Source organism: Crinia signifera, chromosome 5 (genome assembly GCF_055691185.1).
Source record: "Crinia signifera chromosome 5, ASM5569118v1, whole genome shotgun sequence".
In the NCBI taxonomy this organism is placed as follows: Eukaryota; Metazoa; Chordata; class Amphibia; order Anura; family Myobatrachidae; genus Crinia; species Crinia signifera.
Genome location: NC_139221.1, coordinates 10,431,750 through 10,443,979, shown reverse-complemented (window position 1 = coordinate 10,443,979; position 12,230 = coordinate 10,431,750). Strand labels below are relative to the sequence as shown.

At 52.7% G+C, this 12,230-nt stretch overlaps 1 protein-coding gene across 1 annotated transcript; it reads right to left on the bottom strand.

The window, feature by feature from the left end:
• Positions 1 to 3,069: 3,069 nt before the first annotated feature.
• On the bottom strand, positions 3,070 to 12,198 carry MRPL55 (mitochondrial ribosomal protein L55). Its single transcript, XM_083186671.1, has 4 exons — positions 12,045 to 12,198; positions 7,342 to 7,444; positions 5,838 to 6,039; positions 3,070 to 3,298 (listed from the first exon to the last, which is right to left on the bottom strand). Exons 2-4 carry the CDS (start codon positions 7,362 to 7,364, stop codon positions 3,146 to 3,148), a joined length of 378 nt encoding a protein of 125 aa, XP_083042797.1. The 5' UTR covers positions 7,365 to 7,444; positions 12,045 to 12,198; the 3' UTR covers positions 3,070 to 3,145.
• Between the last annotated feature and the right edge of the window lie 32 nt (positions 12,199 to 12,230).

The following is a 12,230-nucleotide window of genomic DNA, read 5'->3' as shown; positions in this document are numbered from 1 at the left end:
ATGATTCTGTGAGGAGACCTGCAAAACATGCACTGTTGGTAGCTCTCGAGGACTAGGGTTGGCTACCCCAGCCCTAGTGTGTATGTACAGGGGTAAACTAGATGACCCTAGTGTGCAAGTGTGTGTGTGTGTACAGGGGTAGAATAGATGACCCTAGTGTGCAAGTGTGTGTGTGTTCAGGGGTAGAATAGATGACCCTAGTGTGCGTGTACAGGGGTAGACTAGATGACCCTATAGTGTGTGCGTGTACAGGGGTAGACTAGATGACCCTAGTGTGCAAGTGTGTGCGTGTACCGGGGTAGAATAGATGACCCTAGTGTGTAAGTGTGTGTCCACAGGGGTAGAATAGATGACCGTAGTGTGTGTGTGCGTTCACATGGGGTAGAATAGATGACCCTAGTGTGTAAGTGTGCGTGCACAGGGGTAGAATAGATGACCCAAGTGTGTGCGTGTACAGGGGTAGAATAGATGACCCTAGTGTGTAAGTGTGTGCGTGTACAGGGATAGACTAGATGACCCTCGTGTGTAAGTGTGTGCGTGTACAGGGGTAGAATAGATGACCCTAGTGTGTAAGTGTGTGCGTGTACAGGGGTAGAATAGATGACCCTAGTGTGTAAGTGTGTGCGTGTACAGGGGTAGAATAGATGACCCTAGTGTGTAAGTGTGTGCGTGTACAGGGAAAGACTAGATGACCCTCGTGTGTAAGTGTGTGCGTGTACAGGGGTAGAATAGATGACCCTAGTGTGTAAGTGTGTGCGTGTACAGGGGTAGAATAGATGACCCTAGTGTGTAAGTGTGTGCGTGTACAGGGGTAGAGTAGATGACCCAAGTGTGTAAGTGTGTGCGTGTACAGGGGTAGAATAGATGACCCTAGTGTGTAAGTGTACTGGGGTAGACTAGATGACCCTAGTGTGTAAGTGTGTGCATGTACAGGGGTAGAATAGATGACCCTAGTGTGTAAGTGTGTGCGTGTACAGGGGTAGAGTAGATGACCCTAGTGTGTAAGTGTGTGTGTGTACAGGGGTAGAATAGATGACCCTAGTGTGTAAGTGTACTGGGGTAGACTAGATGACCCTAGTGTGTAAGTGTGTGCATGTACAGGGGTAGAATAGATGACCCTAGTGTGTAAGTGTACAGGGGTAGAATAGATGACCCTAGTGTGTACGTGTACAGGGATAGACTAGATGACCCTCCTGTGTAAGTGTGTGCTTGTTCAGGGGTAGAATAGATGACCCTAGTGTGTAAGTGTGTGTGTACAGGGGTAGAATAGATGACCCTAGTGTGTAAGTGTACAGGGGTAGAATAGATGACCCTAGTGTGTAAGTGTGTGTATGTACAGGGGTAGAATAGATGACCATAGTGTGTAAGTGTGTGCGTGTACGTGTACAGGGGTAGAATAGATGACCCTAGTTTGTAAGTGTGTGCGTGTACAGGGGTAGAATAGATGACCCTAGTGTGTAAGTGTGTGCGTGTACAGGGGTAGAATAGATGACCCTAGTGTGTAAGTGTGTGCGTGTACAGGGGTAGAATAGATGACCCTAGTGTGTAAGTGTGTGCGTGTACAGGGGTAGAATAGATGACCCTAGTTTGTAAGTGTGTGCGTGTACAGGGGTAGAATAGATGACCCTAGTGTGTAAGTGTGTGCATGTACAGGGGTAGAATAGATGACCCTAGTGTGTAAGTGTACGTGTACAGGGGTAGAATAGATGACCCTAGTGTGTAAGTGTGCGTGTACAGGGGTAGAATAGATGACCCTAGTGTGTAAGTGTGCGTGTACAGGGGTAGAATAGATGACCCTAGTGTGTAAGTGTACAGGGGTAGAATAGATGACCCTAGTGTGTAAGTGTACGTGTACAGGGGTAGAATAGATGACCCTAGTCTGTAAGTGTACGTGTACAGGGGTAGAATAGATGACCCTAGTGTGTAAGTGTGTGCGTGTACAGGGGTAGAATAGATGACCCTAGTGTGTGCGTGTACAGGGGTAGAATAGATGACCCTAGTGTGTAAGTGTGTGCGTGTACAGGGGTAGAATAGATGACCCTAGTGTGTAAGTGTGTGCATGTACAGGGGTAGAATAGATGACCCTAGTGTGTAGGTGTACAGGGGTAGAATAGATGACCCTAGTGTGTAAGTGTGTGTGTGTACAGGGGTAGAATAGATGACCCTAGTGTGTAAGTGTGCGTGTACAGGGGTAGAATAGATGACCCTAGTGTGTACGTGTACAGGGGTAGAATAGATGACCCTAGTGTGTACGTGTACAGGGGTAGAATAGATGGGCCAAGTGTGTAAGTGTGTGCGTGTACGTGTACAGGGGTAGAATAGATGACCCTAGTGTGTAAGCGTGTGCGTGTACAGGGGTAGAATAGATGGGCCAAGTGGTTCTTATCAAATTCTATTTCTGGAACCCTAAGTACAGATTTGTCCCCAGTCCTACAAGTCACCCTCATTTATTCTCATTAAATGGATTTTTCTTCTAGCAGATGTAAAACATTCACAACCTCTCACAGCGCATATATGTAACACCAAATCGATATATTAGTTATATAGTCCGATTAGTTCCGGTACGCTGCAGCAGTCTGTAGGAAGTCTCTGTATTATTCTCCCCGTATAGGACTGCGTCTGTGGACTGGAGCCGGTGGATTTAGAATAATATCAATGGATTCCTGCATTTGCAATAAAGTAATTTATTTATCTACCAGTACCTGTTCTTCTAGCAGTTTCTGCCCAGCGAAAGCACAAAGCTCTCCCTATAGGAGGCTTAGCAATGTCAAAGATGAAGAGTTAAGGCCAGGAGGGGAAGTTATTTTACAAGCTGAACATATCGTCCATATTCCATTCTCATTATTGCAATAGGTCCACAGCAAGAAAGCAGATTTTCATCTGACCCTAAAGGTGAAGATTGCAGCGAAGCAAAAGGAACCCAAGGTTAGAAGCAGGTTCCACCCAAGGCTGCGCCAGGCCCCATGGCGACCACCAGACAGGTGATGGACCCTCCCATGTAGGATATCATTCTATCCTGCATCACACTAGTCAGCAATAATTGTGTTCATCAAGTAAAACCCAAGTCACTGTATGTAGAAAACGTTTATTAATTACTCCCACTCGTTAATATTTTAATGTACGGAAAACATTACAAAAAAAAGTTTTATTTTTTCTTCCAAAATTTACTGTATCGATCCAAATTGGAATCGTCGTAGAGGTCCTTTTCCTTTGTGACGCTGGCCTTCTTGGGTTGGTTCCTGAGGCGTAACCGCAGCTTGCGCTGTTCCTCCGTCAGCGTGGAAATGTCTAGCGGCATCTGGTAACGAGAAGGATATGGGTGTCATACGCAGCATAGTGGTCATCAGCAGGTAAGATGGCTGGAATCCTTTCTAAGCTTAGAGGCTGGATACTTTTGAAAATCCCTTTTGCAATAAATCCTGTCTCCCAGGTACTACCAACAACAGGTTTCTTGGTACTTGTTTCCTAGAACGGCGCCTATCGCGGGCATCGCATGTACATCACATGCCATTATAATGGCATGCGATGCAACCGATGCAATGGCCGCGATTTTACATAGAAATGCATGGTAAAATGTAAATTGCGTCGGTCGCATCGCATGCGGCCAAAAAAATTGCATGCGATGCGACCGACGCGATTACCGATTTTACATAGGGAACAATGTTAAATGGCCCAATTGACCAGATTTTACATAGGGAACAATGTTAAATGGCCCACAGACCCCAAATAGCCACCCTGAAGTGTGAAATGGCCCCCCCAATTGTTAACGCCACCCCACGATCAACGTCAACCCGAAGCGTGGCGAGCGGCGGCGGTACGCGTCCTCCGACCTTTTCATACCCCCACTATCCACGTCGGCGTGGAGTTGAGAATAGAAAGTGTGGCTAGCGCAGCGAGGCGAGCCCCGCGAGGGGACGCGGAATACGAGCCCGAAGCGTGGCGAGCGGACGCGGAATACATGTTAAGTAATCCGTGTCCCCTCGCGGGGCTCGCCTCGCTGCGCTGCGCTAGCCACACTTTCTATTCTCAACTCCACGCCGACGTGGATAGTGGGGGTATGAAAAGGTCGGAGGACGCGTACCACCGCCGCGATGCGACCGAAGCAATTTTTTTCCTTGCGATGCCTAAGATCAAAATCGTGGGCGCCGTTCTAGGAAACAAGTACCGGTTTCTTTCTTTCCCACATTTTCATCTCTGTCCCCCATCTGTCTCTCCTATATATATATATTCCTACAGCCTATGTCTTTCTCATTTCCGTCCCTCTCACCTCATTTCTCTGTCTCCCATCTCTGTTCTCCTACACTTCCATCTCTCACTCATCTCTGTCCTCCTTTCCCCCTTACCCATATCTCTTCATGAAGTCCCCAGCTTTCTCTCATCTCTGTCCCTCACCTCATTTCTCTGTTCTCCTACATTTCCATCTCTGTCCTCCTTTCCCCCTTACCCATATCTCTTCATGTAGTCCCCATCTTTCTCTCATCTCTGTCCCTCTCACCTCATTTTTGTCTCCCATCTCTATTCTCCTACACTTCCATCTCTCCCTCACCTCTGTCTCCCCTTTCCCATATCTCTTCCTGAAGTCTCAGTCTCACCTCATTTCTCTGTTCTCCTACACTACCATCTCTCCCTCACCTCTGTCCCCCCTCTCATATCTCTTCCTGCAGTCCTGTTCTCCATTTTTGTCCTCCCTTCACCCTTACCCATAGCGCTTCATGAAGTCCCCATCTTTCTCTCATCTCTGTCCCTCAACTCATTTCTCTGGTCTCCCATCTCTATTCTCCTACACTTCCATCTCTCCCTCACCTCTATTCCCCCTCATATCTCTTCCTGCAGTCTTTCTTTTGCTCATCACTGTCCCTCTCGCCTCATTCCTGTCTGCCATCTCTGTTCTCATACACTTCCATCTCTCCCTCATCTCTGTCCCCCCTTACCCATCTCTCTTCCTTAAGTCTCCGTATTTCTCTCATCTATGTCCCTCTTGCCTCATTTCTCTGTTATCCTACACCTCCATCTCTCCCTCATCCGTCAGCCTTCCCCATATATCTCTTGCTGAAATATCAGTCTCTCTCTCTCTCATCTCTGTCCCTCTCACTTCATTTCTCTGTTATCTACACTTCCATCTCTCCCTCATCTGTCAGCCTTCCCGCATATATCTCTTCCTGAAATCTCAGTCTCTCTCACTTCATTTCTGTTATCCTACAATTCCATCTCTCCCTCATGTCAGCCTTCCCCCATATATCTCTTCCTGAAATCTGTCTTTCTCTCATCTCTGTCCCTCTCACCTCATTTCTCTGTTCTCCTACACTTCCATCTCTCCCTCATCTGTCAGCCTTCCCCCATATTTCGCTTCCTGAAATCTCAGTCTCTCTCTCTCTCTCTCTCTCATCTCTGTCCCTCTCACTTCATTTTTCTGTCTACCATCTCCGTTCTCCTACATTTCCATCTCTCCCTCATCTCTGTCCCCACACCCTCCTACAGAAGGAGAAACCCCCCTACCAGTGCTGTGACTGCCACCCTGCTGCTAAATTGAGTAAGGAGATTATATTATAGCTATCATCCCCTGGACCATGGGTCCTCAAACTGCGGCCCTCCAGATGTGGTGAAACTACAATTCCCAGCATGCCTTGCCACAGTTTTAACACTCCCTTATAGGAAAACTGTGGCAAGGCATGCTGGGATTTGTAGTTTCACCACATCTGGAGGGCCGCAGTTTGAGGACCCATGGCCTGGACACTAAAACAAAGAAAATAGATATCTGCTTATTGGAATCTCTTTGGGGTACTGTTTGATCCCCATAGACAGAGGGAGCAGTTATAAAGTATTCGGATTCATCTTACAGTCAGCAGCCTGCGCGGCTCCTTGTACTGGATGGTGATAGTGGATCCGTCAGGCTGCACCAGCAGAACCGGGTACGTCCTGAGGTAAGACTTCCTGCCGGATCGCCCCGTGCAGGCTCGGTTTGAGTTCTGCAGCGCTGCCGCTGTGTGCAGGGGATTGGAGGCTGGGAGAAGACTCCTGTGCGCAATGTTCTGCAGAGACCTGAGGCATCCAGAGGGATAAAAGCAATAAGTCACCATTTATTGGGCAATCGGAGTCAGTGTAAACCTGATCAGGATTGGGTATCGCCTATGCGGTCCTGTGATTTGTGGCATGATCAACTATACATTTGCTCCCAGCTGTGGGCATCACAGGAGAACAAGAAAGCAATGCACCCAATATCACGGCAGGATGGTTACTGGGGGGTTAATTGGTGTTGATTAAATTAAACACAAGATGCCGCTATGTCTGTAATGCTCACACCTTGCAAACACCTCTAGCTGATATACTGTATTACAAGCTTAGGAAATTGTTACTGGGAACCCATTACTTATGGTGCACGTCATACCCAAATGCACCATATTCGATGCGTAGAGGCACTCACTGGTATTCTTTATTAACCCTTTGCTGCCAACGTTGCGGTGAGCGATCCTCAAAATATATGTTAAAATTCCCAGCGTCGCTCACGGCGACTGTTCTTATAGTATAGCTACAAACACGGCCGAGTCAATGAATTGGAGTTTAGTTAAATATTGCTCCCAAAAAAAAGAGCAGTCGCTGTGAGCGGCGCCGGGATTTTTAATGGATATTTTGAGGATTTCTCACAACAACGTTGGCACTGAAAGGGTTAAGCACGTTAATGCACAGGAAGCGGTAGAGCTTTGGAGTCACCCATTTACATTATCTCTCTAGCCGTGATATAGCCCCTGCTGGAACCAACAGGCCTCTAGACAGATACAAGATCCCTTGTACTGATGAGTATCTGTCTGATCCCTAGATATAACGGACAGAACAATAAAACCTGGTCACAAGACAGCAACACTGACTTACATAGAGTGATAGAATAATGGATACAGTGTATAGAGACAATCACTTCCCAGAAGAGTCTCAGTGCTAGCCTGCACACTGTAACAATGTTTACCAGAGTGTGTGAGCCGGATGTCAGCACCACACACAGGGCCTTATTCTAGTTCACTCTTAGAGGCAAATTCCTTCTTAGCTGGACAAAACCATGTGCACTGCCGGTGGGGCAGATGTAACTTGTGCAGAGAGAATTAGATTTGGGTGAGGTTTTTCTTCAAAGTGAGATCTATATTGCAGTGTAAAAATAAAGCAGTCAGTATTTTCCCTGCACAGAAACAAAATAACTCACCCAAAGCTACGGTAAATCTCTCTGCACGTTACATCTGCCCCCCTGCAGTGCACATGGTTTTGTCAATCTAAGAAGGATTTTGCCTCTAAGAGTGAACTAGAATAAGGCCCACAGTTACACAAACAGTATGTAATATCCCTGTTACAGGTTACCGGAGAAATGGGCGCAGTGCCATGACGTGCCTCCCGCTGGTCTGTGTCCGCTGATTGGTCACTCTTTAAATGCTGCGCACAACCCCAAGCATTACAAGGAGACCTGAAACAGGGAAGAAGAACGGGTCACAAATGAAATATATACAGGTGTGGCTGCATATTCCAGTGGTAGCCAACTCCAGTCCTCGAGAGCTACCAACAGTTCACATTTTCCAGACAACCTAGCTGCTGCACAGGTGCACTCATTACTCAATGACACATATTCAAAGATCCCCAGGTGGAGCTAATTACTTCACTTGTGATTCTGTGAGGAGATCTGGAAAACATGAACTGTTGGTAGCTCTCGAGGACTGGAGTTGGCCACCCCAGGCATATTCAATCCTGCCCAATGCTCCCAGTAGGCTGTCTGAGCCGGGCATCACCCCCTGCATTCTCTCCTTCCCAGTGCTCCCAGTAGGCAGTCTGAGCTGGGCATCACATTACACCCTGCATTCTCTCCTGCCCAGTGCTCCCAGTAGGCGGTATGAGCCGGGCATCACCCCCTGCACTCTCTCCCTCCCAGTGCTCTTGCTCTCTGCAGAACCGCAGATATCCCCGCTGTATGGGGGCCGCTGTTCCGCAGATATCCCTGCTGTATGGGGAGCGCTGTGCCGCAGATATCCCCGCTGTATGGAGGCCGCTGTGCCGCAGATATCCCCGCTGTATGGGGGCCGCTGTGCCGCAGATATCCCCGCTGTATGGGGGCCGCTGTGCCGCAGATATCCCCGCTGTATGGGGAGAGCTGCCGCAGATATCCCCGCTGTATGGGGAGCGCTGTGCCACAGATATCCCCGCTGTATGGGGAGCGCTGTGCCGCAGATATCCCCGCTGTATGGGGAGCGCTGTGCCGCAGATATCCCCGCTGTATGGGGAGCGCTGTGCAGCAGATATCCCTGCTGTATGGAGAGCGCTGTGCCGCAGATATCCCTGCTGTATGGGGAGCGCTGTGCCGCAGATATCCCTGCTGTATGGGGGTCGCTGTGCCACAGACATCACCGCTCTATGGGGGGGCCGCTGTGCCGCAGATATTCCCGTGCTATGGGGGCTGCTGTGCCGCACATAGCCTCGCTGTATGGAGGCCGCTGTGCCGCAGATATCCCCGCTGTATGGGGGCCACTGTGCCGCAGATACCCTCACTGTATGGTGAGCGATGTGCCGCAGATATCCCCGCTGTATGGGGACCGATGTGCCGCAGATATCCCCGCTGTATGGGGACCGATGTGCCGCAGATATTTCCGCTGTATGAGGGCCGCTGTGCCGCAGATATCCCCTCTGTATGGGGAGCGCTGTGCTCCAGATATCCCCACTGTATGGGGACCTCTGTGCCGCAGATATCCCAGCTGTATGGGGAGCGCTGTGCCGCAGATATCCCCGCTGTATGGGGAGCTCTGTGCCGCAGATATACCCGCTGTATGGGGGACGCTGTGCCGCAGATATCCCCGCTGTATGGGGACCGCTGTGCCGCAGATATCCCCGCTGTATGGGGACCGCTGTGCCGCAGATATCCCCGCTGTATGGGGACCGCTGTGCCGCAGATATCCCCGCTGTATGGGGACCGCTGTGCCGCAGATATCCCCGCTGTATGGGGACCGCTGTGCCGCAGATATCCCCGCTGTATGGGGGCCGCTGTGCTGCAGATATCCCCGCTGTATGGGGACCGCTGTGCTGCAGATTTCCCCGCTGTATGGGGGCCGCTGTGCCGCAGATATCCTCGCTGTATGGAGGCCGCTGTGCCGCAGATATACCTGCGCTATGGGGGCTGCTGTGCCGGAGATATCCTCGCTGTATGGGGGCCGCTGTGCCGCAGATATCCCTGCTGTATGGGGGCCGCTGTGCCGCAGATATCCCCACTGTATGGGGAGAGCTGCCGCAGATATCCCCGCTGTATGGGGAGCGCTGTGCCGCAGATATCCCCGCTGTATGGGGAGCGCTGTGCCGCAGATATCCCCGCTGTATGGGGAGCGCTGTGCCGCAGATATCCCCGCTGTATGGGGAGCGCTGTGCAGCAGATATCCCTGCTGTATGGAGAGCGCTGTGCCGCAGATATCCCTGCTGTATGGGGAGCGCTGTGCCGCAGATATCCCCACTGTATGGGGGTCGCTGTGCCACAGACATCACCGCTCTATGGGGGGGCCGCTGTGCCGCAGATATTCCCGTGCTATGGGGGCTGCTGTGCCGCACATAGCCTCGCTGTATGGAGGCCGCTGTGCCCCAGATATCCCCGCTGTATGGGGGCCACTGTGCCGCAGATACCCTCACTGTATGGTGAGCGATGTGCCGCAGATATCCCCGCTGTATGGGGACCGATGTGCCGCAGATATTTCCGCTGTATGAGGGCCGCTGTGCCGCAGATATCCCCTCTGTATGGGGAGCGCTGTGCTCCAGATATCCCCACTGTATGGGGACCTCTGTGCCGCAGATATCCCAGCTGTATGGGGAGCGCTGTGCCGCAGATATCCCCGCTGTATGGGGAGCTCTGTGCCGCAGATATACCCGCTGTATGGGGGACGCTGTGCCGCAGATATCCCCACTGTATGGGGACCGCTGTGCCGCAGATATCCCCGCTGTATGGGGACCGCTGTGCCGCAGATATCCCCGCTGTATGGGGACCGCTGTGCCGCAGATATCCCCGCTGTATGGGGGCCGCTGTGCTGCAGATATCCCCGCTGTATGGGGACCGCTGTGCTGCAGATTTCCCCGCTGTATGGGGGCCGCAGATATCCTCGCTGTATGGAGGCCGCTGTGCCGCAGATATACCTGCGCTATGGGGGCTGCTGTGCCGGAGATATCCTCGCTGTATGGGGGCCGCTGTGCCGCAGATATCCCCACTGTATGGGGAGAGCTGCCGCAGATATCCCCGCTGTATGGGGAGCGCTGTGCCGCAGATATCCCCGCTGTATGGGGAGCGCTGTGCCGCAGATATCCCCGCTGTATGGGGAGCGCTGTGCCGCAGATATCCCCGCTGTATGGGGAGCGCTGTGCAGCAGATATCCCTGCTGTATGGAGAGCGCTGTGCCGCAGATATCCCTGCTGTATGGGGAGCGCTGTGCCGCAGATATCCCCACTGTATGGGGGTCGCTGTGCCACAGACATCACCGCTCTATGGGGGGGCCGCTGTGCCGCAGATATTCCCGTGCTATGGGGGCTGCTGTGCCGCACATAGCCTCGCTGTATGGAGGCCGCTGTGCCGCAGATATCCCCGCTGTATGGGGGCCACTGTGCCGCAGATACCCTCACTGTATGGTGAGCGATGTGCCGCAGATATCCCCGCTGTATGGGGACCGATGTGCCGCAGATATTTCCGCTGTATGAGGGCCGCTGTGCCGCAGATATCCCCTCTGTATGGGGAGCGCTGTGCTCCAGATATCCCCACTGTATGGGGACCTCTGTGCCGCAGATATCCCAGCTGTATGGGGAGCGCTGTGCCGCAGATATCCCCGCTGTATGGGGAGCTCTGTGCCGCAGATATACCCGCTGTATGGGGGACGCTGTGCCGCAGATATCCCCGCTGTATGGGGACCGCTGTGCCGCAGATATCCCCGCTGTATGGGGACCGCTGTGCCGCAGATATCCCCGCTGTATGGGGACCGCTGTGCCGCAGATATCCCCGCTGTATGGGGACCGCTGTGCCGCAGATATCCCCGCTGTATGGGGACCGCTGTGCCGCAGATATCCCCGCTGTATGGGGGCCGCTGTGCTGCAGATATCCCCGCTGTATGGGGACCGCTGTGCTGCAGATTTCCCCGCTGTATGGGGGCCGCTGTGCCGCAGATATCCTCGCTGTATGGAGGCCGCTGTGCCGCAGATATACCTGCGCTATGGGGGCTGCTGTGCCGGAGATATCCTCGCTGTATGGGGGCCGCTGTGCCGCAGATATCCCTGCTGTATGGGGGCCGCTGTGCCGCAGATATCCCCGCTGTATGGGGACCGCTGTGCCGCAGATATCCCCGCTGTATGGGGACCGATGTGCCACAGATATCCCCGCTGTATGGGGACCGCTGTGCCACAGATATTCCCGTTTTTATGGGGGCCGCTGTGCCATAGATATCCCCGCTGAATGGGGGCCGCTGTGCCGCAGATATCCCCGCTGTATGGGGGCCGCTGTGCCGCAGATATCCCCGCTGTATGGGGACCGCTGTGCCGCAGATATCCCCGCTGTATGGGGACCGCTGTGCCGCAGATATCCCCGCTGTATGGGGGCCGCTGTGCCACAGATATCCCCGCTGTATGGGGACCGCTGTGCCACAGATATCCCCGCTGAATGGGGGCCGCTGTGCCGCAGATATCCCCACTGTATGGAGGCCGCTGTGCCGCAGATATCCCCGCTGTATGGGGAGCGCTTTTCCGCAGATATCCCCTCTGTATGGAGGCAGCTGTGCCGCAGATATCCCCACTGTATGGAGGCCGCTGTGCCGCAGATATCCCCGCTGTATGGGGGCAGCTGCACAGCATTGGAGGCTGTCAGGTCATGCTGGGACTTGTAGTTCACCAGCAGCAGGGGTGGCTGTCTGGGCATGCTGGGACTTGCAGTTCACCAGCAGCAGGGGTGGCTGTCTGGGCATGTTGGGACTTGTAGTTCACCAGCAGCAGCAGGGGAGGCTGGAACTTCTAGTCTGTATAGAACACACCGCACGCCACTATATAGACACATGACAGTCACTCACCGGTCACCAATGGGAAAGTCACCCGGTCCCTCTGCTCCTCCGTCACCACCCGGCGCCCAGATGTCACCCCTGCGAGACACGCGGCGATAGAGATAACACACAGTGAGACTGTGACATTGCTCCCGTGTCTGCAGTGCCGGTCGCCGCCATCTTAGGAGAGACAATCTGTCTACGGCGCCATGGTGA

What these genes read in the sequence shown, in the direction of transcription:
- MRPL55 (XM_083186671.1), bottom strand. Translation starts at nt 7,364, where the DNA reads ATGGCACTGCGCCCATTTCTCCG. An exon ending in GCACTGCGCCCATTTCTCCG is followed by an intron (nt 6,040 to 7,341) that starts GTAACCTGTAAC and finishes TGGATGCCTCAG; the next exon opens with GTCTCTGCAGAACATTGCGC. An exon ending in AGCCGCGCAGGCTGCTGACT is followed by an intron (nt 3,299 to 5,837) that starts GTAAGATGAATC and finishes TCTCGTTACCAG; the next exon opens with ATGCCGCTAGACATTTCCAC.